The 27204-nt window shown below is 45.4% G+C and overlaps 1 protein-coding gene across 1 annotated transcript in view; it reads left to right on the top strand.

Annotated features, from left to right (window-relative positions):
* MLLT10 (MLLT10 histone lysine methyltransferase DOT1L cofactor) overlaps positions 1–27204 on the top strand; it is a 763568-nt gene that overhangs the window by 222905 nt on the left and 513459 nt on the right. The window contains exon 7 of the mRNA XM_030199437.1: positions 8419–8512. Within this exon, the coding sequence (XP_030055297.1) occupies positions 8419–8512 (94 nt within the window). The remainder of the gene's footprint in view (positions 1–8418; positions 8513–27204) is intronic.

Genomic DNA, 27204 nt, shown 5'->3' with positions numbered 1-27204 from the left:
TCCTGCAGAGGCAAAGTGGTCTATCAACCTCCTGGAACTCAGAGCCATTCGGTTGGCGCTTTTGGAGTTCCTCCCGGTACTGGCGTTGAAGCCAGTATGGGTCCTGTCGGACAATGCCACGGCTGTGGCCTATGTCAACCGCCAGGGAGGTACCAAGAGCGCCCCTCTAGCCAAGGAAGCCATGAATCTATGCCAGTGGGCGGAAGCGAACCTGGAACAGCTGTCAGCGGCCCACATTGCCGGAGTCATGAATGTCAAGGCGGACTTTCTCAGTCGCCATACCTTGGATCCCGGAGAGTGGCAGTTATCGGCTCAGGCGTTCTTGGACATCACGAAGCGCTGGGGCCAGCCGAGCCTAGATCTGATGGCGTCATCGGCCAATTGCCAAGTGCCGCGCTTTTTCAGCAGAGGACGGGACCCTCGATCTCCGGGAGTAGATGCTCTTCTCCAACAGTGGCCGACACAGGAGCTTCTCTATGTGTTCCCACCTGGCCCATGTTGGGCAGGGTACTAGACCGGGTGGCAAAGCATCCGGGCCGAATAATCCTGGTGGGGCCTGACTGGCCCAGACGTCCTTGGTATGCGGACTTGATAAGGCTATCAGTGGACGACCCTCTGCGGCCGCCAGTGGAGCTGGGCCTGTTGCATCAGGGTCCCGTGGTGATGGAGGATCCCTCCCCCTTTGGTCTTACGGCCTGGCTATTGAGCGGCAGCGTCTGAGGAAGAAGGGCTTCTCAGACAAGGTCATCGCCACTATGCTGAGAGCGAGGAAGCGCTCTACTTCTACTGCTTACGCCAGGGTTTGGCGTACCTTTGCAGCGTGGTGTGAAACAGGCTCACTTTCTCCCTTCACTGCTCCAATTTCTTCAGTGCTGGCGTTCCTGCGAGAAGGGCCTGTTGCTCAGTTCCCTTAAAGTCCAGGTGGTGGCTTTGGCTTGCTTCAGGGGCCGCCTGAAGGGTGCTTCCCTGGCTTCGCAGCCAGATGTGGTACGTTTTCTCAAGGGAGTTAATCACCTGCGCCCTCCTCTGCACTCAGTGGTGCCTGCGTGGAATCTCAACCTGGTGCTAAGAGCCTTGCAGAAGCCGCCTTTTGAACCCTTGTCGAGGGTATCTCTGAAAGACCTGACGTTGAAAGCAGTCTTTTTGGTGGCTATCACTTCAGCCAGAAGAGTTTCCGAGCTCCAGGCACACTCATGTTGAGAGCCTTTTCTGCAGTTCACGGAGACAGGAGTGACTATTCGCACAGTGCCTTCCTTCCTGCCCAAGATTGTTTCTCGCTTCCATGTGAATCAGCAGCTCTGTCTCCCTTCCTTTCGTAGGGAGGACTACCCAGAGGAATACTCTGCTCTCAAATATCTGGATGTGAGACGACTCATCATCAGATACTTGGAAGTGACCAATGATTTCCGGAAATCGGATCATCTGTTTGTCCTGTTTGCAGGTCCTCGTAAGGGTCTGCAGGCTGCTAAGCCTACAGTGGCAAGATGGGTCAAGGAAGCCATTGCAGCGGCTTATGTGACCGCGGGGAAGGTGCCGCCTATTCAGCTGCAGGCTCACTCCACTAGAGCTCAGGCGGCCTCGATGGCAGAGGCCGGGTCCGTCTCCTTGGAAGAGATATGCAAGGCGGCAACTTGGGCATCGGCCCATACCTTCTCCAAGCATTACCGCTTGACTGTGGCTGCTCGGGCGGAGGCCCGGTTTGGAGCTTCAGTGTTGCGGTCAGGGATTTCAATGTCCCGCCCTGTGTGAGTACTGCTTCAGTACATCCCACCAGTCTATGGATTGATCAGCATGATGATATGGAAGGTAAAATTATGTATCATACCTGATAATTTTCTTTCCATTAATCATAGCTGATCAATCCATAGCCCCTCCCAGATATCTGTACTGTTTATATTCTGGTTGCATTTCAGGTTCAAGTTTAGTCTTCAGTTCCTGTTCAGGAGGACTTCGTGTTCAAGTTTTTTCAATTGGATTCTTCAAGAGTTGAGACGAGTTTGTGTTACAGTGAGCTGCTGCATTCCTCTCCCCTCCGTTTTACGGGGCTGGATTGAGACATAAATTCTGCCGGCGCTCCCTCCCGCTTCGTGCGGCTGTAGGGCAGCTTTGTACCCCTCCCGCTTCGGCGGTGTTAGGGTCAGTCAGCTCCTCCCGCGGTTGCGGTTGCAGGATAAGCCAGATCCCCGCGCATCGGCGGGGTGGTGTCCCTCTCCCACTCCGCGGGGATGAGCTGGACGGATTTCCCTCCCCCACTTGTGTGGGGATGAGCTGGGTTAATTCCCCTCGCCCGTTTCGGCGGTGGTGAGCTGGGCAGAGTGTCCCTTTGTGGGTGTAATTCTCTAAGTGCTGAGTCCTGCAGATGGAGCTTTGATATCGACATACTGAGGAGTTTCCGGCAGCACATGACCACATATAGGGAGGCAAAAGCTTTGCTCTCTATCTCCACCTGCTGGTAGATGGACACAACCCACCAGTCTATGGATTGATCAGCTATGATTAATGGAAAGAAAATTATCAGGTATGATACATAATTTTACCTTACTGACTTACAAAGGCATTAACTCTGCAGCTCCTCAGTACCTCTCCACTCTCATCTCTCCCTACACTCCTCCCCGGGAACTCTGCTCACTGGGCAAATCTCTCTTATCTGCACCCTTCTCCTTCACCGCTAACTCCAGACTCCGTTCCTTCTGTCTTGCTGCACCGTATGCCTGGAATAAACTTCCTGAGCCGGTACACCAAGCCTCATCTCTGGCCATCTTCAAATCTAGGCTAAAAACCCACCTCTTTGATGCTGCTTTTAACTCCTAAACCTGAAACCTTCAACTGTCCCCTATCCCTGATATGTCCTGTCTGTCCTAACCCTTATCCCTTACTTGTCCTGTCTGTCTGTCATAATTAGATTGTAAGCTCTATTGAACAGGGACTGTCTCTCCATGTTCAAGTGTGAAGCGCTGCGTACGTCCGGTAGCGCTATAGAAATAAGTAGTAGTATGTTACTATGTTAAGGAAGACCATGTCGCTGCCTTACATATTTCCAAAGAAGTCACCAAAAAATGCTCAGCCCATGATGCCGCTTGCCCCTGGTAGAATGGGCTTTTACTCCCTCCAGAATTGGTTTCCCTGATAGATGGTAAGCGAAAGCAATCTTCTCTTTAAGCCACCTAGAAATGGTGGGTGCCAACCCTTTGCGGGAACCTCTGATCGTCAAATCTCTTGTAGATTGCAAATACTGTTTCAGAACTCTCTTGACATCCAGCTTACGCAGACACTGCTGGTCTTCTGATCTGGAGGAAGAACCTGATACTGGCAAAATTAACGTTTGATTCAAATGAAATCTCAACAGGACCTTAGGAAACAGAGATGGAACGGGACGCAAGAACCACACACTCCTTAGTAAACTCCAAAAAAGGAGATCGACGAGAAAATTCTTGCAATTTATTTATTGCATTTGTACCCCACATTATCCCACCTTTTTGCAGGCTCAATGTGGCTTACAGAGTGTTATTATGATATAGTCATTGCATGATCTTAAATACATTCGGTAATAAGCTGAAGGTAGATGAGGATTTAAATGGAAAGGTGATAGGTAAGGTCGTGTGAGAGGTGTTTTTGAATTCTGATACATGTCTAGCAGAAGCAATGACCACCAAATGTATTGTCTTGAGCATCAAATCCTTTAGAGTGTAAGCTGTCAAAGGTTCAAAATGAGGTCTAGTAAGAACTGAGAGAACCAAATTGAGGTCCCAAGTAGGAAAAAAAAGATCTAGGAGGATGAATTAAATTTGCTGTCCGAACGAAACGGATAACATCCGGATGGCTAGCGGAATTTCTTCCCTTGATACCACCATGGAAACATGATGATGCTGCCATCTGCACCTTTAGAGAGAAGCAAGGGCCAAGCCTTAATCAATACCATCCTGGAAAAAATTTAAAAGCTGCGCTACTGAAGCTTGAAACTGAGAAATTGCCCGATCGGCGCGCCAAGACTTGATAATGCGCCAAGTAAGAATGTAGTTTAGAGAAGTTGAACGACATTGTGAACGAAGCATCATGACAGATTGGAAGAGTAACCCCTCTTTGTCAACCGTGCTCTTTCAACAGCCAAGTCTTAAGACAAATTCGAGCCAGTTCTGGATGAGCTACTGGCCCCTGGATGAGAAGGCTGGGTGACTGCGGAAGCTTCAATGGAGAGTCCACCAGAAGGCGCACCAAGGCTTGCGGGGGCCAATCCGGCCAGTCTGGTGCTATCAAGATTACGGTCTTGATCCTTTCAATGATTGTCCCTAGAAGAGGCCCGGAGAAAATGCATAAAGAAGCTCCAATGGGCCAAATCTGCTTTGTGATCATTTCTGCAACTGAAGAATCATGGTACCTTGGAATTTACAGTAGATGTGTTTCCATCAGATCCATGATGACCTCAGCATTCTCCCGGGTCTAGAGTGTGCTGACTGAGAAAGTCTGCTTGAACATTCGTTGTCCTTGCTACATGAGATGTCGACAGTTCTGAGAGATGATGTTCTGTCCAATTCATGAGAGGATCCGCTTCTTGTTCTAACAGCTGACTCCTCGTCCCTCCTTGCCGATTGAGATAAGCCACTGCTGTTGCATTGTCCAAAAGGACGTGCACGGGGCTATTTTCGACTAGATGATGAAAAGCCTGCAGGGCTAAACAAATTGCTCGTGTTTCCAAAAGATTGATCGAGCAGCATGCTTCTTTCTTGGACCAAGGTGCCTCATACAGTGAGCTCCCCAGCCCCTGCGACTGGCATCTGTTGTTACCATCATCCAGTGAGGCGGATCCAAAGGAACTCCCTTGGTCAGATTTTGAGTCCGAAGCTCAACAAAGTCTCCTCTTCTTGAAAGTTCTGAGCGGCAGTCTGAAGGCAGTGAATCTGTTTGCGGAGACCGGTGGTACAATAAGGACTTCTGTAGAGGTCTCATATATGCTCTGGCCTAAGGAACTACCTCTGTTTCACTGCCATGGAGCCTAAGATCTGAAGATAGTCTCTTGCACGTGGTATCGGTTTGTGTAGGAGAGTACAAATCTGATCCTGAAGCTTGACAGTTCTGTTCTGTGGGAAAAACACTCACCCTTAAAGAGTATCGAAGGAGACTCCGAGATAACTGAGGGTCTGAGATGGTACCAAACAACTCTTGAGAGGGTTTACCAATCATCTGAGGGACTGAAGAAACTGGACAACCCGAGTTGTGACCTGCATACTCTCCTGGTAGAACTTTGCTTTGATTAACCAATCGTTCAGGTAAGGATGAACTAGAATGCCCTCTTTCCTGAGAGCCGCAGCTACCTCTACCATGACTTTGGTGAATGTCCAAGGAGCTGTAGCGAGGCCGAAAGGCAAACCCCAAAACTGATAATGCTTGTCCAAAACCACAAAGTGAACAAACTGCTGGTTGAACGGCTGAATTGGGATGTACAGATAATCCTCTGTTAAGTTCAGAGCCATTAAAAACACCCCTGAGCACACAACAACTATGACGGAGCGAAGAGTTTCCATATGAAAACTGGAGACTTGAGCGTTCGGTTGACTTCATTGAGATCTAAAATTGGCTGGAAGGGACCCTTCTTTCTTTAGAACCACAAAGTAAATAGAGTAACACCCTGTTCTGATCTCTGACGATGGAACTGGGCAAACAGCCTGTAACTTGAGAAGCTTCTGTACTGTATCCCTGACTGCTCTCACTTTGAGATGAGACTGATAGGGAGACTCTAGGAAGGCATCTGTCAGCTGCTGCGCAAACTCTAAGGCATACCCATCGCAAATAATTTTGAGAACCCACTGATCTGAGGTATTCAGGGCCCACCTCCAATAAAACTGAGCCAAGGGAGCTCCTACAGGAATTAGAGGTTGGGCCTGGAGACCTTCATTGATGAGCTAGGGACTGAAATTAAGTACCCATATCTCTGCCACCCTGCTGGGCACCACAAAAGGACTGAAATCTCTAAAAAATCGAGCTCTCTTGGCAGTTGCTACTCTGCAAGATCTGAACTGATGTAAATCTCTGCCACGACCTCAACTGGAAAGGAAACCGCGACCAGCGGACCTCAGACAATCCTCAGGCAGGTGAGGGACCTTAGTGTCTCCTAGACTCTTGACTAATTTATCAAGCTCTTCACCAAAAGGAAAGGATCCTCATAGAGGAAACTTTCTAAGCTTACCAACATCAAAGCCAAAGGGATCGACGCTCTGCAATACTCAGTGCCATAGACTTAGAAGAAGCTCTCAGCAAATCATATAAGGTATCTGCTAAAAAGGCAGAACCCATCTCAGTTTTTGTCACTTCCTCATCTGTTAAGGAAAATTCATCCAAAGACCTAACTAAAACTCTTTTGGACCAGCAAAAGCAATCTCTGGCTACCAAGGACCCACAAATGGCTGCCTGTACCGCTAGACCAGAGACAAAAGCTAGACTTTAAGATAGACTCCATACATCTATCCTGAATGTCCTTAAGAGTCATGTTGCCATTCACAGGTACGGTATTCCTCTTGGTAACTGCGGAGACAACTGCATCCACCACCGGAGGCTTAAGAAGAAATTTATCCTGTTCAGGAAGTGGATAAAGACAAATCATGGATCTTGAAAGCCTAAACAGCGCATCTGGTATGTCCCACTGTGCTTGAATGATATCTCTGATATCCTGATGCATAGGAGACATTTTGCCAGTTTTCTTGATGCCCTTGACTAAAAGGTCTACCTTACGGTGCTGTACAGTTGAGGATTCTTTGTCAAAATTTAAAGTGGAAGAAATTAGATATGAGCTGCTGTAAATTGTCCTTATGAATATCTGTGCTACTGAGGGATCTTCTCCAAGCAGGAGCACATCCTCAACTGGGTCCACAGAACTGCTGTCCTCAGAGAAATCTGTATTCCCCAAACCAGTATCTTCTTCAAGGAGGGGCACCTCAGGATCCGTCACACATGTTCATCCTCTAGGTCTCAGAAAACCCTTGGGTGCTCAGCTGAAGATAAAATCCTCTCTGATACAAAAAAAAAAAGGAGCTGCTGCAGAGGGAGCTGCTTTATGTAAAAGAAATGCTCTGTACATCTGTAAAACATATTCAGGAGGGAATCTCTCTTCAGGAATTCCCTTCTGCCCAAGAGAAGGCATCAAAGGAGCCCATGACAACTGTTTCTGAACAGGAATCAGCCTCTCTACCATGACAGGCTGCTTATCCAAAATAGCAGTGTTTCCTGCCAAAACCGGAGCCTATGAGAACAAGTCCCTGCAAAGCAATGAGGAGAAACCACGGAGGCTGATGAATATGCTGGCTCAGATGAAGAGAAACCGATGGTATTTCATTAGCCATGCAGAGCTTGCACACTCCGGCGCTGTAAGACCCCTTCGCTGACAGTCTACGCAGTGCCTAAGCTTTTCCACCATAGTGCGACACTGGTGAATGTGGGGCCTTTTTTTTTTTTTAATACTACTACTGCTACTACTACCAGACAGTCTCCCAGAAAGGAAAAGACAGCCAACAAGCACCCACCCAAACAAAAACGAAAGGGCTGCAGGAAGAAGTAAAATGGAGCCTAAAGCAGAGCAGCTTTGCTTGTTCACAGTTTTTAAAAAAAAAAAAAATGTACAGATTTAACGTGGCTGTCTCTCCCAGCCCTCCGAGCACCCTTCCTGTGAAGGGGCCGAGGTAGTGCAGCATTCTCCAAATGGAGGAAGATGCCAGCTCTAAACAGAAAACTTGGGAGGAGTTTGTGGGGGGAGGGACCCGGCCACCTGAGGCTTACCGAGAACTCCTGCGGGTCTCAGCCTCTGACTGCTAAGAGAAACACCGGTGCATAGAATTAAATGAGGAAAGTAACCCCCCCCCCTTTTTTTAAGCTAGGAGAAAGAAAGAAATTAAAAGAGAATGAAGGGCTCTCCATCTTCCACCTGCTGGAGACTGAGAATACTGAATCCTCCTGTAGCTAGCCAGGGCTCTTATTGGTTCTCTTGAGAGTCAGAGTTCTCAGTCTCCACCTGCTGGAAGACGTGCACAACCCATCAAGTCACTTTCTGGTCCGGTCCGGAGGGACGCTAAGGAATCTTGATTTAACCAGTTTTGGATAAACCTTGAAGTTGTAAATGTTGAAACTTTATTTCGCCCACCCTTTTATTCTGGCCCTGACCATGAATCAGTTAAACATATTTATTAGATTATTTGTACTTGCAGGTTATAATCAAGCTTTTTCCATTATTCATTTTTTTGTGTATATTTGCTTTTGGATCATGTTGCCTGGCATTTGTTGAACTTGTCAGTAGACTATTTTGAGAACATTTAGCTAATGGTTCTTTAACTAACATGAAGTAAAGTTGTGATATCACAGGAGCTAGGAATAAATGACAGTGGTCTAAATCTTACATTATTTTTCCTAGTAGTTAGTGCTTGATTTTTATTTCAGTGCTCAACTTGCTGGACTTCTTTGTGAAGAAGAAGGTAATGGTGCGGATAACGTCCAATACTGTGGCTATTGTAAATATCATTTTAGCAAACTGGTAAGAATTTATGTTCAGTTTAACATATGCAAAATCAAATATGCCAGTTATGAGTGACTAGAAAACTTTAAACTGTGCTTGATAGTTCTGCCTGTTGCAACAGTAAAGTCTAACCCCATCTGTATGTATTATATTTTCTCATGATAATGTAATGTTTGTGAGTCTCTTAAAGTCCAATTTTTTGTATAAATGGTATGTTGTTTGTCACTATTTTACTAATCAAATGTAAATAACTAATTATTAGCAATGGGTGGGGGTGGGGTTGCTCTGGCAGAAATGCTGGACTAAAAATATGTATACATTTTTCCTCTAGTATTGAAGCAGCAGAATTTAAAATATTGCTGATTGAATTGCAATTTATAGCCTTTGATGTGTCATTACTACTTTGTGAGAAAGTCAGGAGCAAGTCTAGACAAAGGGCAATTATTCAAGTAATGAATTGAGCTTTGTTAGAAATAAAAATCAGATGTAATTGGTGGCTGTTCAGCTATTTGTCTTGAAACAAAATTAATTGTTGTGATGGCATCCTTTTGCTTTATTGGAGAAGCATATCTAAATTTATTTTATTCTTGTTTTTGCCATCCTTTGTAGGTACTCTTTCTATCCCCTGTTAATATTGAACAGAAGTGATAGCAGTACAGTACTTGTGTTTGTGTGTGTGTCCTTTCCCATCATGGCTGCCTGGTGACTGTCACCATAGTACTCTACTTTCAGTTGAGATGTACTGACTGATATCCTCTGAGACAGAAACATGTATAGCTATATGAAAATTACTTAGCAAAAATTCCTAAAAGAGCTGAGCAGCTTGTTAACATGATCCTTTTTTTTTTCTTCATAAAACTATCATGAAGTGGGAAATGGAAGACTGCTAGACAAACCTCTGGTTCAATCAATTCACTTTATTCTTCAAACATATATAAAGACTCAACATGGCAATCGTGTTTCAGCATGGAAGATGCCTGCCTTAGGAGTCTACAAATAGAAAAAATGCACTTACATATATATAAAAGGAATAGGTAATAAACTTGTATACTGATAAGTTAAAGCAATCTTTGTGGACAAAAAAAATATGTAAAAGAGGATATAGGAGTACATACATATTTGAGAATAAATAAAAGTTCTGCAAACAACAATGTAGATGTGTAAAAATGTTTCATATATAAATGAAATGTTACATTAAATGTGCACAGTATAGAAAGATACCTAATTTACATAATCAATGTGAAAAAGGTTAAAAACTGTTATATTTACAAACATAGAAATGATGTGAGGAAAAGAAACACACAAAAAATTGGAATGAGGAAATGAAAACTAACCTGTTGTTGGTACTGGCTGCAAGCTCTATATGGGTCTTTAAAAAGACCATGCACATATAGACACTACTCTGTCAGGAGAGTAAACAATTTTGGAAAAATACTGGCGGATTCTGAGAGGAAAGGGAAAAAAAGAGTAAAAGACTTTAAAAGTACAACGGAAAGGTAATTCCTTGTGGAAGGATAAACATGAATCATGAGGAAAAAAGACCAATGTGACTGAAAAAGAGAGAGAGCGATGTGATGCGAATGAACGGTGAGAGAAGGACAACACTGATGGAAAAGTAGAAGATGAATGTGCCAAAAGTAAAAAAAATAGAAGAGAAAAATAAAGAAGAAGAAAGTGCCGACTGGTATCTAAAGGTGAAGAAACATGTCTTAATATTGTAGGAAGGGGAACCACAGTGAGAAGCGGGTGTGGAAGGACAACACAATTGGTTCGTGTGTCTGCAGGAGAATCAGTGACAAAAAAAAAAGTTAGATGAATGTCCCAAAAGATTTAAAAAAAAAAAAAAGGAAGAAAAAAGTACCCAGTGTTGCAAGGCTAAGGGGGATTCGCCAAAACACAGCTGAAAGGGAAGCCACAGAAACAAGCTGGCATTTAAAGAAAAAACGGTGCCAAAATGACACGCATGTCATTTGATAGTTCAAATGACGTCCCTATTGACGTAGAGAGGGTTCGCGGGATGCATGATATGAAAGGGTAAAAAAAATGTTGAAAGAACTGTGTGATAATGTAAGGTGTCACAAATCAGAAAAAAAGAAAAATAACAATAAAAATGGCATGGAATGAAACCAATATGATGCATGGAGTAATGTTTAATCGCTCCCAACTGTGTATATCAATTGGAGATAAGTATAAAATAAAAGGCAAACTAAACTAAAAATGCTGATGCTGGACTATGAATGAATCATGAAATTAAAATAAAAATAGTGTGACCTAATGTACACAAATGGGATAAAAGGAGGAGGGTGACATTAAAATAAAATAGACTATTAGATTAAAAATATTTTTAAAAATGATGAATACCTTAACTGACATCCTAGGCTAAAAAATGACATAAGAGAAAACCAATATAATACAAATTCAGTGAAATAAGATATTGTTTTAATTAACATGTATAAATTGTAAACTGGAAACCAAAGCTAAAATGATGAACATATAAATAAAAAAACATTGAACTTATCAATAACATCAAAGTAGAAAAAATGATAAATACCTTAAATGACATCCAAGACTAAGAAAACAGCATAAGATGAAACCAATGTAGTACAATGTAGTAAGATAAAATAATGCTTTAATTATCAAACGTATAAATAGTAAAGTGGAAATCTAAATTAATCATAAATATGTAAGTAAAAGAGCATTAAAACGTCAATAAAATCAAAGTAAAGAAGAGTATCATAAAGTGTGGCCCAATAAACACACATCAGGACAATGGGACAAAAATGAAATAGAATCATAATAGTATAAAATTAAAGAAATGGATGGAAATCAATTTCTTGATTGAGATCCAGTGGTGCAGCTCTGTTATAATTCATAAATGAGTTCTTCTTCTTCCTGGCTACCTTTAAATCTAGACTGAAAGCCCACCTCTTTAACATTGCTTTTGACTCGTAACCACTTGTAACCACTCGCCTCCACCTATCCTCCTCTCCTCCTTCCTGTACACATTAATTGATTTGATTTGCTTACTTTATTTTTTGTCTATTAGATTGTAAGCTCTTTGAGCAGGGACTGTCTTTCTTCTGTTTGTGCAGCACTGCGTACGCCTTGTAGCACTATAGAAGTGCTAAATAGTAGTAGTAGTAGTAGTAGGAGTATGTCTGAGACATTTGTTCTATGCCAGTGTGGATGAAAGACTCTAAATACCAAAAATTTGAGATCTTCAACTGTATGTGAGGAACTGTGCCAATGAGTTACTAGTGGAGCGGATTCTATATTTCTGTTGATACAGCTACGGTGCTCTATTATGCAGGTTTTTTTACCATGCGATTTGGTTTTTCAATGTACAATAGCTTGCCAAGGACATTGGATAATATAGATGTCATTGGATGTGTTACAGTTAGACATATGTCTTAAACGGTATGTCTTTTGTGTAGTTGGATGAATAAATATGGATGTGTCTCAGATGTCCTTGCAGACACTACATTTGCTGCATCTTTGGTGTTCATGATGTATTTTGGAGAGTTTGATTTTCAATTCGGGAAGTGTGGATGGCACATGGATTTTTTTGAGATTTTTGCCTCTTGAATATGCCACGGTCATGCATTTGTCCTTGAAGCATTAATTATTTTCAAGGAGATGCCAATGACTCCTAATGATTTTCTGAATTTTGTTGGCAAGAAATGAATACATGAGAGTGCAGACTATATCTGGTTGGTCCATGTCTTGGTTCCAAAAGAGTACGTCTTTCCTTCTAGCATGCCTTGGTGTTACCATTGGCTATATCGGTTTTTGGATATCCACGTTGAAAAAATCTCTCTGCCAAAGTGCTTGACTGTGTATGAAAATCCTCAAAATTGGAACAGATCCTCCGAAGTCTGAGGAAATGTGGTAAGGATACATTTTTCTTAAGGCTTCTGTTATGTTCACAGGTATAATGCAGAAAGCCATTACGATACATCAGTTTTTCCTAAATAAAGTTGTGCTGAATTCATTATTCCATAGCGTCTGATAGATCAATCCATAGACAAGTGGGTTATATTCATTCACCAGCAGGGGAGATAGAGAGCAAACTTTTGGCTCCCTATATATGGTCACGTGCAGTCACCAATTCCTCAGTATTCTCTCTGTGTAGTAGGGAATGGTCACAAGACTCAGCAGCTCTGCTTTGGTCTCCTCTCCTGCTTTGTAGGTGTAGTTGAGCTTAGATTTGGGCTCCTCTCCTGCTTTGCAGGTGTGGTTGAGCACTGGTTGGTCTCCTCTCCTGCTTTGCAGGTGTAGTTGAGTTAACCACCGGGGTTGAGGGCTCTCCCAGGCTTGGGATTGAGTGGTGACACCTGGTGGTGCCAGGTCCCTCCCTTCTCCCCCCTCCCGCTGGAGCCAGTGCAACGTGAGTTTTCTCCTGCTGAAAAACAACAACAACAAAAAAAAAACAAACAGGTGTTTGCTCACTCGGGCAGATTCATTGCAGCTCAGGATTTTCAGGTATTGAAACCTTAAGCAGGAGGGGGCTCCGGGATGTGTAGTGCGGCGCCTGTATCTCCGGACTGCGGTCACGCGTCGTTAGGAGAAGCGCGGCCTTTTTCTGCGTTGCCCGCCTTTGCCCGCCCTTTTGCCGCCAGTTTCTGAGCGCCTTAAGCGTTATCTGCCCATCTCCCAATGGCGACTCGTGATGTTTTTTCCAGTCCGCGATGGCTACTCGACAGAGCAGGATGCCCCAAAGAAGGGCGGCTCAGGGACGGCACATAAGTTTTAAAGCAGCGTCTTTTCTTCCCGCGCGGTACCTTCTCGGGCTGAAGCAGCGGGCGCCATCTTGGATTCGCGCACCTCCGTGTCTCTACTTCTACAGCGGTTTCACAGATGGTGTTGCTGTGGGAGCGGAGCATGAAGCTCTTTCCCCCAGATTTCGTGCCTTTAGGCACCTGGTTTTTCTCCTTGAAGGGCTGGGACTCCCCTGTCTGATAGGAGCTCTGAGGGTTCTCTCAGGCACCCCAGGGTAGCTCCCCTACCTCTAGACCTGGAGTCTGCTGTTTTTGAGGTAGAGAGGGCAGCAGGTTTCCCAGCGCTCAGGTGGCTATGCTGGAGGACGGTGAGAATTTCTCAGATGGAGCAGATGATTCCACTCCTGCCCGTCTTTTTTGCCAGGAGCAGTTATCTAACTTGATGGTGTGGGCTATAGGAAATCTCAGCACCTCATTGTGGGCCTTCCTCCTCGGTGGCTCCTTCTATAGTATCGGCTACCAGGCGCCCGCCTAGAGCCTTCAACCTTTCGAGGCAATGAAGACTCTTTTTGCAGGGCGATGGGATTCTCAGGAGGCTTCCTTCGGGTCGCTACGGCCATGCAGCGCTTGTTCCCCTTTTTGAGGGGGAGCGCGAGTCCTTCTGCCTTCCTACTGTGGTCTCTCTTGTCATAACAGGGACCAAGAAATCACCTAGCAATGGGTCTTTGAAGCTTGGCCTGTGGAAGGCGGCACTGCTCTCAAGGACACGCAGGGCAGGAGGTTAGAAGCCTTCTAGCAATGGGCTTTGAATCAGCCTCCCTGTGTAGCAGGCTGCTGTTTGCAGCTCTACGTGATCAGGCCTTGCCTTTCCGCCTTTCATCAGACTTCCTCTATGGAGGAGCTAATAGCGGCTGGTCCAACCTTAGAAAATATTGGGCCTCGTTGGCGGATCGGCTATAGGATGCCTTCAGGCTGCTACTAAGGAACTTTCCTTAGTCATTTCTGCCCGCCGTTGACCTTTGCTTCGCCATGGCGCAGCTCACGTGGCTTATAAGGGCTGTATGGCAAGTTGCCACTGAGTCATTCCGTGTCAAGTGGACCAGGGGTCCCCACCTCACCATCTCAGATTTTGATGAAATTTGGTACATAGTTTCTTTATGATAAAAAAACTAAGCTGTGCAAAATTTTAGTTCAAAAGACTAAAAATTGGAGGTTCTAGGGGACCTCAAGTAAAGGGTTACAAAATGTCGCCTGAGCAAAAATGACATTTTGGGCCAACTTCCAGAAGCTGTAAAACTGGAAGTTTTAGTAGTACAAGGGGGATATTTGGAGAACCTGCACTACTTTTAGGGCTTAATGAACTGGCAAAACCCCATGTTCCTAGTCCTCTTACATTTTGAATGGTTTAGGCTCAAACTTTGCCACAAAAACTGCAAAAACCAATTTACAGCGATGTTGAGGCTGCTGTAGTTTCTAAACTAGTTGGCCTTTCAGGTTGATTTTTGGTAGCTGTACTAAATGTACGGCTGTAATGAGGCCTTCCAATTTGCAGCACTTTCCTTCAAGTGGTTGAAACATTATAAGCGTTCAAAGTTGGTATAAAAAGCATTTTTGCCCATATTGGGCTATCTTTGATGCCCTTGATCTGCAGTGGGACAGCTTCAATATTCTTTCTTTTAGCACCATTAGAAAGAGCAGATTTCCTTCTATCAGAATATGTAGTTTTCAATTTGGAGTCTCTTCTTATAAGGATTGCAAAAATGCCCTCAAATGTTTGCGGGCAGCAGCCTGTGATTTCTTCACTACACCCTTGATACAAGTGTAGTAAAAGTGATTCTTCTTTGAAAAAGCACCAGTTTTTTAAAATTAAGAACACATTATGTTATAAAACTGTATTCAAGAAAACTAAAAAACAGGAATGTTTTTTAGGATGTGGAAGGATGAGGCCAGGTTTCATAACAGGTTTAAAGAAAACTGCAGTCAGTTAGGATGACCAACTTGGCCAATTATGATTGGTGGACCCTGTTGCAAGGCGTCTGAGTGTCTGTTGCTGGTGTTTCTTCACCCTTGCTACAGTTTGACCTCTTAGTGAACTGTAGGCATCAAAGTAAGCCTAGCAACAGACACTCAGGAGCCAGGAGGTACCAGAAGCATACAATTGGGCAATGAAACAAACAATTCTGCCTTGCAACAGGGTTCACCAATCATAATTGGCCAAGTCTAACTGGCTAAAGAAGTTTTCTTTAAACATTATGTTATAATACAGTGTTCAAGTAAACTAAAAAACAGGGTGGAAACCATTGTATACATACTTCTTGTTGAAGAAACTCGCACCTGCACCGACAGGCTCATTTATATTGAATTAAATGCCACAAATGAAGATATTAATCACTTTAGACTGAAGTAAAATTTTACCCATTGAAAACCTGATTGCAAGAATAAATGCGTTTGTTGAACTGATGCTAATGGTCGGTCATCAATTGGTCCAGAAAGATCAGATGAATTTCCACTTTGCTCAGTTGGCTGTTCAAGTACATCAGAGTGTCATTTACTGACATACAATAAAAATAAAGGTTTGAAATTAATTGAAGAGCTTCTGCCTGATCAACAGAAGTTGTTACAAGAGCGTTCTGGTCAACTTTTTGATGCTGGATCAACTATTTGCCTTCACCATGAATCCTTACTATTGAAAAAGTTTGAATTTTTGCAAAGAACCTGCTGTAACCCATTTTCCAAAGGTGGTCATAATGCAAAAAGGGGCTTAAGAGTGCTGGATGACACACTAGCAGCCCAGCTAAAGGCCTTAACAAGCAAAATATTTGTGCCGGGTCAGAAACTATGTCCATCTTGTCGAAAAGACGTCAGTAACAGAGCTGCTGATTCTTTATCATCATCAACAGCAGATGATGAACACAGTGACATTTCTGGCAAGTTGAACACAAGTTTGACATCTCTTGGTATTGCTCCATTAAAGTTCAAAAAAGTCAGCAAGCGTGATGTACGAGGCTACACCAAGCGCAAAATCAGGCGAGTGCAAAATACTTTGAGTCATCATCTTGCAGTTGCTGGTGGCTTAGACCTAAATGAGTTTGAAACTCAACCTTCTACCAGTCAGAAATGTGACAAATGTTCTGATTATGATGACCTGCTAAACGAGTTGAAAAACAAAGTCCAAGTTTCAGCAAATCATGCAGAAAAACTGCAAATACTAACTTTAGCACCAAAAAGCTGGTCTATTGAAAGAACTGCCTCAGAATTCATGGTTTCAACTAGAATGGTTAAAAAAGCAAGAAATCTGAAATCAGTTTGTGGAATTCTGGCAAAACCAGACAAGAAGAAAGGTAAAGTTTTACCAGAAGAAACAGAAAAAAAAATTCTTGGCTTTTTTGAAGATGATGAATTCAGTAGACTGTGCCCAGGGAAAAAAGATTTTGTCTCTGTCAGAACTGGCACTGAAAAAATTCAAATGCAAAAGCGCTTGCTGCTTAGCAATCTAAAAGAAATGTATGTTGCATATCTTACTCGAAATGGGCCAGAAGTGGGTTTTTCCAAATTTTGTGAGCTAAGGCCAAAATGGTGTGTCACTGTTGGCTCATCTGGTATGCATTCAGTGTGTGTTTGTGTCATTCATCAAAATGTGAAGCTTATGCTTGCTGGAAGCCATCTGCTGAACGAAGATTACAAAGCACTGATGGCTAAAACTGTGTGCAATTTGGAATGCAAAAGAATGCATGCTTCACAGGTGTGAAATATGTCCAGGTAAAGATGTGCTTGAAAATTACCTGACAGAAGTGTTCAGTGATGCTGACCCAGGTGAAACAATCGAGTTTAAGCAGTGGGTTCATACAGATCGCACCACACTGGAGACCAAACAGATGTATGTTGATGATTTTGTATCTGAGCTTGCATTGAAAGTTTCAAACCTGTCAATTCACCATTACATTTCCAAACATCAGACACAATACTTAAAAACTGTTAAAGAAAATCTAAATCCTTGTGAAATTGTTGTTCTCTTGGACTTTGCTGAAAACTACTCCTTTATTGTCCAAGATGCTGTTCAAGGTTTCCACTGGGAAAACAGTCAAGCTACACTGCATCCATTTGTTGTGTACTTCCGTGATGCTTCAAGTGAAATTCAGTGCATAAGTGTTTGCATAATAAGTGACAGCTTGCGGCATGATGCAGTTGCTGTACATGCATTCTTGGAAAAATCGCGTTCTTGAAAAGCAAAATTGGAGAAATAAAATATGTAACATACTTTAGTGATGGCTCAGCTGCACAATACAAGAACTTCAAAAACTTTGCCAACTTGTGCTATCATCAAACAGAATTTGGAATAAGTGCACAGTGGAATTGCTTTGGCACAAGGCATGGCAAGTCACCATGTGATGCCATAGGTGGTACAACAAAGCGACTAGCTGCTCAGGCTAGTTTGCAACGACCTAAAAATAGCCAAATTCTCACAGCACAAGGCTTGTTTGAATTTTGTGATCAAAAAATAAATAAAATCAAGTTCATTTTTGTTTCCAAGGATGAAATTGAATCTTCAAGATCTGCACAAGAGGAAAGATTCAGTAAAGCTTCCACAGTTGCTGGAACTCGTGAAAATCACCAATTTATTCCCATTGACTTGAACCAAATTTCAGTCAGTAGAGTGTCAAATGATTCCTCCTCATTTGTTGTCAAACTTTGTCAGTCTGATGACCCAGTGAGTGTACCTGGCATAAATGTGTCTCAACTTCAGCCTGGGCAGTATGTTGCCTGTGTTTATGACAATAAATGGTGGATTGGCAATGTCTGTGACACATCATTTGAAGAACATGATGCCTTGGTCAACTTTATGCATCCATGCGGGCCTGCACGATCATTTCATTGGCCTAGCAGAAGAGATTCTTGTTGGATTTCTGAACAGCATATTCTAGCAGTTCTTCCAGTACCAGCAACTACAGCACTTGGACGACAGTATACATTTCCAGAAACAGCAGTGAAACTTATCAGTGAAAAATTCTTGTCACTTCAGCACTGAGGTTTTACTTGGGAACCATTAAGACACCCCCATTAGGCTTGAGAAACTAGGCAAAGACAACCAAATGAGGCTTGGGAACCTCAAGTAAGATGCCCACCTTCAGGCTTGGGAACCTGTGCCAAGTGGCTGGACTTGCCTGGCTATCGGGCTTGAACTCTTGGCGATGAGGTTGCCACTTCCTATTGAATTGTAGTGGCGTAGCCACCATGGACCAACGCATGCTTAAAGCAACTGAGTGACTTATACAGCAATTAGAAACATCGATGGGCCCTATATCCGTTTCATCTATCATTCAACAATACTGGCCAAAAAACACTTTTTTTGCAATCCTTATATGGAGAGACTCCAAATTGAAAACTACCTATTCTGATAGAAGGAAATCTGCTCTTTCTAATTGTGCTAAAATTAAGAATATTGAAGCTGTCCCACTGCAGATCAAGGGCATCAAAGATAGCCCAATATGGGCAAAAATGCTTTTTATACCAACTTTGAACGCTTATAATTTTTCAACCACTTGAAGGAAGGTGCTGCAAATTGGAAGGCCTCATTACAGCCGTACATTTAGTACACCTACCAAAAATCAACCTGAAAGGCCAACTAGTTTAGAAACTACAGCAGCCTCAACATCGCTGTAAATTGAGTTTTGCCGTTTTTTTGGCAAAGTGTGAGCCTAAACCATTCAAAAAGTAAGAGGACTAGGAACATGGGGTTTTGCCAGTTCATTAAGCCCTAAAAGTAGTGCAGGTTCTCCAAATATCCCCCTTGTACTACTAAAACTTCCAGTTTTACAGCTTCTGGAAGTTGGCCCAAAATGTCATTTTTGCTCAGGCGACATTTTGCAACCCTTTATTTGAGGTCCCCTAGAACCTCCAATTTTTAGTCTTTTGAACTAAAATTTTGCACAGCTTAGTTTTTTATCATAAAGAAACTATGTACCAAATTTCATCAAAATCTGAGATGGTGAGGTGGGGACGACCTTTAAAATTGGTCCACTTGACACGGAATGACTCCACTCACGGGTAAGCTCCTCTTTGGAGTCGAGCTGGATAAGATGGTGTCGGAGCTGGGAGATTCCAATGGAATCAAGCGGCTCCCAGAGGTCAGGAACAGGACGACTTCTCATATGGTCTCCTCCAGGAGCTGTTTTCGAGGGACCCGCCGGTGTCGTCTGGATAAAGCTCTATTTCTAGCAGCGTCAGCCAACAGTCTTTTTATGGAGACCGTCGCTTTGGCGGTAATGCTCTCAGAGCTTACCTCTAGGGCTCGTGGCCATTTTTTGGGCCCTGGCTCATGGCCCAGATTGGATAGGAGGACGGCTGTCCTACTTCCTGGGTGAGTGGGCCAGGGGAACGACAGACGAATGGCTCCTGGGAGTCATCGAGATGGCTACAAACTGAAGAATTTATTCTTGGTCTCTCCTTACAAGTCGCTGCAAACTTTGCGGCAGTCAAGCTGTCTCTGGCCAGTTTAATTCTTTCGGCTCTGTTGTGCCCGTTCAGGTGGCACATATGGCACAGGACGCTACTCCATTTACTTTGTGGTATCAAAGGAAGGAGGTTCCTCTCAGCCTATTCTCGATTTCAGGAGTCAACGAGGCCTTCAGAGTGAGTCATTTCGGGATGGAGTACCTCCGGTCGGTCGTTGCCACTGTAAGGAAGGGAGAATTTCTGTCATCTCTGGACATAATAGAGGCCCGTTTGCTTATTGCAATTTGGCCCCCTTTTCAGCGTTGTCTCCGCTTGCAGTCCTGACCCACCTGTTTCCGTTCCAGGGCCTTCTTTTCCCGCTGGAACAGCGTCTCGGACCTTTTCCGAGGTGATGGTCGTCATGGCGGTTTTTATCAGCAAGACAAGGCAGTGCTCCCTTATCTAGTTGACTGGCTGGTCCGGGTACCATCTTTTGAGGAAGGTGGGCAAGCCACGGACAGGGTTCTCGCCCTACTGCGATCCTTGGGTTGGATTATCAATCTGGAGAAGAGTCGGCTAATTCCTTCACTCTCTCTGGAGTAGAGTGATCTTCGACTCTCAGGTAGGTAGAGTCTTTCTTCCAGAGGCGGGGAAGTAGAAGCTGCTGGCTCAGGTCTACAACTTGTTGCCCAAGTCAGCGCGGCGAACCTTGGAGGCCAGTACAGCATTCTCTGCTCAGCTGTTGGCCCCCAGTGTCGGAGGATTGCGGTCAGTCTCTCAGTCTGGGCATACCCCGGACGACGCCCACGTGGATTGTAGTCACCGCGGATGCCAGTTAGTCAGGTTGGGGGGATCACTTTTGCCTGCCCCCTGTGTCTCCAGACGTTTCCAACGGCTCACCAGCACAGACTCCATGCTCTCAAAGCCTTCCTGGTTTTTTTTTTTTTACATTTGTACCCCGCACTATCCCACTCATGGCATGCTCAATGCGGCTTACATGGGGCAATGGAGGGTTAAGTGACTTGCCCAGAGTCACAAGGAGCTGCCTGTGCCGGGAATCGAACTCAGTTCCCCAGGACCAAAGTCCACCACCCTAACCACTAGGCCACTCCTCCTTTGTTGAGCAAACAAAGCAGCTTCCACAAAAGCAAAGGAAGAAAGGCAAAAGGGCTCTGGTTCTCTCCACAGACTAGGAGCACCCTTCCACTTCACTAGACGCAGCCATGCTTCCCGCCCTCACTCCTAGCGGGACTGCCATACTGCCCTCCCCAACTCCCACTGGGACAGAGCCCAGCACATTGGCAGGTGAGAAACAACAAACACCACCCTCCTCCTTGCTCTCTGACGCTGCCCTGCAGACTACAACAAGATCGCTGCCCTCCCAGCACCTCAACCTGCCTCCGATGTCTGAACCAGCCCCAGCTGCTTCCTGCACAGCACCAGAGCTCCGTACCTCTGTCTGGTCTGCCATTCCTCCCTTGATGTCGGGCATAGCTAAAACCAGCCTCCTGCTCATGCTGCAAAGCACAAATGGCACAGCTTCAGACTCCCAGTCTCTTGCTTCGCTCCCTGCACACGCTGTGACTCAAGACGCCGCCCCCTTAAAGGGCCAGCGCACCAAAAACAGAGACACCACCAGGCACAGCACATCAGGGGTACAGGCAAGCAGTGTTTCCTTCCACTACCCGAAGCCCACTCAGGCACATGGAGTGCAGGAAACGCCGAAGATCTTCCTCCTTCTCTTCATCCAATGCCTCCTACTCACCCCGCAGACAGAGGCCCCCATGGGGTTCAGAGAAGCGCAGGAAGCCACGACACCCAACCCTGGCACCAACGCAGCCAGCCACGGGACTACCTTTCCTGCTGACCCTCGAACTCACGGCCACAGCACCTCACCACCAGCTGCTGGGGCTCTTCAGCAAGCTGCCTACACAGCTCTCCATCTCTGCCACGACATCCCACCAAGGCGGAGGTACGGAGGCAGCTGCTACAGGGACCCCATGGCCCTCCACAGCTGCACCACTACAACCATCCACCCTGGATGATTACTCCTCAGAGCAGGAGAGTGACGCTTTTACCCCGGATCTCTCGGCCACTGACAACGAGGACCTCCACTCTTTTGCCCACCCCCCCATCCCCGGGATTCATCAGGTATCCCCACTGAACCACCACCTCAACAAACTCCAGAAGACCTCACCTACCCGAAGTTCCTCCAGAAAGTATCCACTTCTCTCTCTCTTCATCTGAAGCTACGAATCAACAAAGCGATGACCTAGGCATCCTCAGGTATCTAAATACAGCAAAATCCATAACAGCAATACCTTTTCACAAACTTCTCTTGGACTGCAGAGACAAAATCTGGCAAACGCCAGTTTCGGGGTCAGCTGTCGCCAAAAGACTGGACCTCAAATACCAAGTTCTACCCTGCCCAGGTTTTGACCAACCTCAGCTTCCCCATCAGTCCATCATTGTGGAATCCGCTCTCAAAAAGGCAAGGAGTTCCAGGACCCACGCCAATAACCCTCCAGGAAAAGAATTAAAAACACTGGACACAATCGGAAAAAAGGTGTACCATGCTAAATGCCAAGATCGATGCAAGCCTTTTCCAACTAGTCCTATACAGCGACTTCCTCCAGAAGAGAACCAAGGATCTCCTGTCCTCCCTACCTTCGAACTTCAAAGCTCTCATCTCCCCGGCCCTCCACAATATGGAAGAATGTGCAAAACACATGATCAGAGCCACCTTTGATGCCTTCGAGACCTCAACACGCACAGCCGGTGTGGCCATCACTGCGAGACGAATGGCATGGCTCAGGGCCTCTGCACTCCGCGAGGGTACACACGAACGCCTTGCGGATTCCCCCTGCTCCGGGGAGAACCTATTCGGAGACAAGGTCAAAGAAACAGTCAACACCCTAAAAGACCACTGCACCACCCTACAAACTCTCTCCACGGATGGCCTGCTACGCCCTTCAGCAGCGTGAAGGCAACAAGCCAGCCAATACCACTACCACAGGCACCAGCACAGCACTAAACGCTACGATGGGCCCCCGAAATGGCAATGGCAACGACAAAAACCCCAGCCGTATGACCCTTCCTATCAACAGAGGCAACGTCCGAGAGAATGGAAACATCAAAAACAAAACCCTGCCTCAACCTCCAAGGTGGCACCCAGTTTTTGACGCACCAGCAGCAACCCCACCAGTGGGGGGGGGGGGGGGGGCCGCCTCTCTTTCTTCGTTGAAACCTGGGAAAACATCACAACTGACAAATGGGTCCTCAGCATTATACAGCACGGATACAGGATTCGCTTCCATGCGATGCCTCCAAATTGACCCCCACCCAGAGATATAACTCCGGAGCACCTTACCCTCCTCATTCACAGGGAACGCCAGACCCTCCTACAATCGGGAGCTATAGAGCCTGTCCCCCAGACAGAATTCAACCAAGGGTTCTACTCCCGCTACTTTCTCATTTCCAAGAAGTCTGGAGGATTCAGACCCATCCTAGACCTCTGACATCTCAACAAGTACGTCATAAAAGAGAAGTTCAGGATGCACTGGCTAGCCACCATCCTCCCACTGATCCAGAAAAATGATTGGTTAGCTGTACTAGACCTCCACGATGCATACAGCCACATCCCAATCTACAAGGCACACAGGAAATTCCTATGCTTCAAAGTACTGGGCCACCACTTCCAGTACCGAGCCCTACCATTCGGACTCTCCTCAGCACCAAGAGTTTTCACAAAATGTGTCGCAGTGCCAGCAGCATACCTGCGCAAAGAAGGGGTGTGTGTCTTCCCCTACCTCAACGACTGGCTACTCGGACCATAACCCCTAGAAACCAAGAAGGTAATCACATCCACAGTAGCCCTACTCCAGTCACTGGGCTTCCTGATCAATGAGACAGTCATACCTACACCCCACTCAAACACTGGATTTCTTTGGGGTCCAAATCCGCACCAAATGCTGCATGGCCTTCTTGCCCTTTCCCAGGGGACAAGCTATACTATGCCTGATACAACACATCATATCAGCGAGAAGAGTTTCAGCACGGACCCTCTTACGACTCCTAGGACATTTCGCCGCATCCATCCATGTTGTGCCTTTTGCAAAGTTACAAATGCGGCCACTCCAGTGGTACCTCCGGAAGAGATGGAACCAGCACACACAGCATCTCTCCCAAAAAATCACCCATCACCCACGCCGCCCGCAGGTCTCTTACATGGTGGCAGGACCCCCAAAACCTTTACAGAGGGAGACCTCTCCAGCAACCGCAACACCAGCTCACACTCACCACGGATGCCTCCAAGGTGGGATGGGGAGCCCATCTCCTCCACCTACAAATACAGGACCCATGGTCTCCCTCCGAATCACGCTACCACATCAACTTCCTCGAGCTCAGGGCCATCAGAAACGCACTACGAGCATTCGCTCCATGGATCTCCAACAAGAACCTCCTGGTCCAGATGGACAACCAGGTGACCATGTTCTACATAAACAAGCAAGGGGGCACAGGCTTCCTTCCCCTGTGCAAGGAGGCGTACTGGATTTGGACATTCGCCCTCTCCAGACACTGCCTCCTACAAGCGTCATACCTACCGGGACTCCACAACACGCTGGCATCCAGCCTCAGCCGGAAGCTGGACCCTCACGAATGGACTCTCCATCCGCAGTTCACAGAACAGCTTTTCCTCAAGTGGGGATCACCATTAATAGACCTCTTCGCCAGCGAAGACAATGCAAAGTGCAGATTTTTTTGTTCAAAATGACCTTCGTCACTCAGATTGAGCCATGACGCCTTCTTGATCCACTGGGGACAGCAGCTATACGCTTATCCTCCAACCCCACTCATCCAAAAAACACTCCTGAAAATCATCCAAGACAAGGCCACAATCTTACTCATTACGCTGTACTGGCCAAGACAAGTGTGGTTCCCTTTTCTTACAGTGCCTGGCAGCGACACAGCCAATGCGCTTCCCACGCCGACTGGATCTCATCACACAACTCCAAGGGGCCACGCTGCACTCCAACTTCAACAAGCTGGTGCTAGTAGCATGGATGTTGAAAGGCTAACATTAGCTCCTCTCCATATTTCCCCGGAAGTCAGGGATGTCCTGCTAGCAGCCAGACAACCCTCCACCAGGAAATCCTACACCCTGAAGTGGAAAAGATTCCAAGCATGGTGCAACAAGGCTCACATAGATCCCTTCTCATGCCACCTCCCAGCTGTCCAGCAATACTTGCTCAGCCTTTCACAGACGGGCCTCCGCACAACGTCCATCAGAGTCCATGTCAGCACCATTTCAGCTTTCCATGACAGAGTGGACAGTGGACTGCTGGCCTCTCACCACCTGGTCACCAGGTTCATGAAGGGACTATGAAACCTTTATCCTCAAGTCAGGCGGCCGCCTCCTGCTTAGGACTTGAACATTGTTCTACGCCCCCTCAAGCTCCCTCTCTTCGAACCACTTGAAAACGTAGAGAACAAATTCTTTAGTACATAGGTCATATTGGTATACAATTATTTTTTTAGTTTCTAAAACTCCTTTACCATGTTTGTGTACAGGGCTGGTCTTAGCAACTGTGGGGCCTTGTTCAGACCAGTTCTGTGGGACCCCCCCCCCCCCAGACCTGTAAAATTGACACATGTATGTACATTTGATTATTTCACAAACCCTGTCTGTTATGACAAACTAAAATTAAATTAAAGTTTTAAAGTCACCTCAGTAAAGCCAACACACAATCCATTGCAAAACACTAAGCACAAACTCGTGCAGAAACACACTTAGAACCTTACTGTACCATAACATCGCTAACTCCCAGGACATAAAGTGAAACAAAGCTTCCAGGGCTGCCAAAGGCAGTCTTCTTACTTCACCCACACTGCCGGTGGGCAGTGACATGGAAGATTAAATGAGGGCAGCGGGAAGGGAGAGAATAGTATCAGATCCCAAAGGGAGGGAGATTGATAGGCTGGATTTCAGGTGGGGAGAGGGACATGCCAAGGCTGGCGCGAGGCCGTGTGTAACCGCCCCTGTCATCCCTGCCTAAGACCAGCCCTGTTTGTGTGAAACTAAGATCCATGGGATAGTGTTTTCAGATCACGCTGCAGTCAGTTTGTACATTGATGGTGATTTCTCTCAGCAGCAGCATTCCATTTGGAGAGTAAATACTGTGCTGTTGCAGGAAGTTGTCTTTGTTGAAGTGGTCAGTTCTGCCACAAGAGACTGTTTTGCTCATAATTTGTTGATTTACTATGCCTCAAGTATATGCTGGAAACATATAAAACAACTGTTCGGGGGGTTGTTACAAATTATATACCAGGGAAGGTGAAGGAGAGGGAAAGGGAAACGAGACTTGATAATACCGCCTTTCTGAGGTTTTTGCAACTACATTCAAAGCGGTTTACATATATTCAGGTACTTATTTTGTACCAGGGGCAATGGAGGGTTAAGTGACTTGCCCAGAGTCACAAGGAGCTCCAGTGGGAATCGAACTCAGTTCCCCAGGATCAAAGTCCACTGCACTAGGCTACTTGGTAAAATTGGAGGAGGAAATCAAAGAACTGGAGCAGAGCTGTCTGACTGCTTTTTGGTCTGATAACTTATTTGCGCTTGCAGTGTGTAAAATATTCATATTATTTATTATTAAGTAAGGAGGCAAGGCAGTCGATTTTTATTTGCAAATCTGTATATTATTCAGAGAATAAGAAGTCTGGGCATTTGTTTGGCACAGTATTTAAAGGGGTGAAGGTGTAGGACCAGAGTTCCTATGGTTGTGGATCATTCCAGGGATCCTCACACGGTGGACTCAGAAATTGCTTCAGAGTTTTAAAAATTTTATGAGCATTTATGTGCATCAGAGATTAGGTTATCTGGATCTAGATTTGGGAAAGTTTTGAATAATCTTCCTCATCCAAAGTTGAGTTTGCAGGAGGGGGAGAGGTTAGGAGCTCAAATTGATGGAGTTGAGGTTTGTGAGGCTATTAGGGCACTTTCCTTGGGTAAGTTGTCGAGACCAGATGGGTTGCCTCTTGAATTCTATGCAGCATTTCAAGATTTGCTGGTGCCCTGTTTAGTTGAGTATTATCAGACATTGTTGGAGAGGGGTGGAGATGGAGCATTTTTTTGGTGAGTTACAGGTAGTGGTGCTTCCTAAGCCAGGGAGAGATCCTTCTAGGGCATTGGTTCTCAACCAGTGTCTCACCAAAATCTGACAGACAGTATGCGCTTACTTTTTTTGTTACAACTGTGTGTGCTGTAGTTTGGGGAGAGTTGAGAACCAGGAAGTCAGGTACTTCATATCTCCATAACTGGTCCCTACGTCTTTCATAAGAACATAAAGTAGCCATACTGGGTCAGACCGATGGTCCATCTAGCCCACTATCCTGTTTTCCAAAACGTGGCCAAGCCAGGTACCTGGTAGAAACCCAAATCGTGGCAACACTCCATACTACAAATCCCAGGGCAAGCAATTGCTTCCCATGTCTATCTCAATAGCAAACTATGGACTTTTCCTCCAGGAATCTCTCCAAACCTTTTTTTTTTTTTTAACC

Source organism: Microcaecilia unicolor, chromosome 1, assembly GCF_901765095.1.
Source record: "Microcaecilia unicolor chromosome 1, aMicUni1.1, whole genome shotgun sequence".
In the NCBI taxonomy this organism is placed as follows: domain Eukaryota; kingdom Metazoa; phylum Chordata; class Amphibia; order Gymnophiona; family Siphonopidae; genus Microcaecilia; species Microcaecilia unicolor.
The sequence above is the reverse complement of the archived record's forward strand: the minus strand, read 5'-3'. Positions and strand labels throughout refer to the sequence as shown.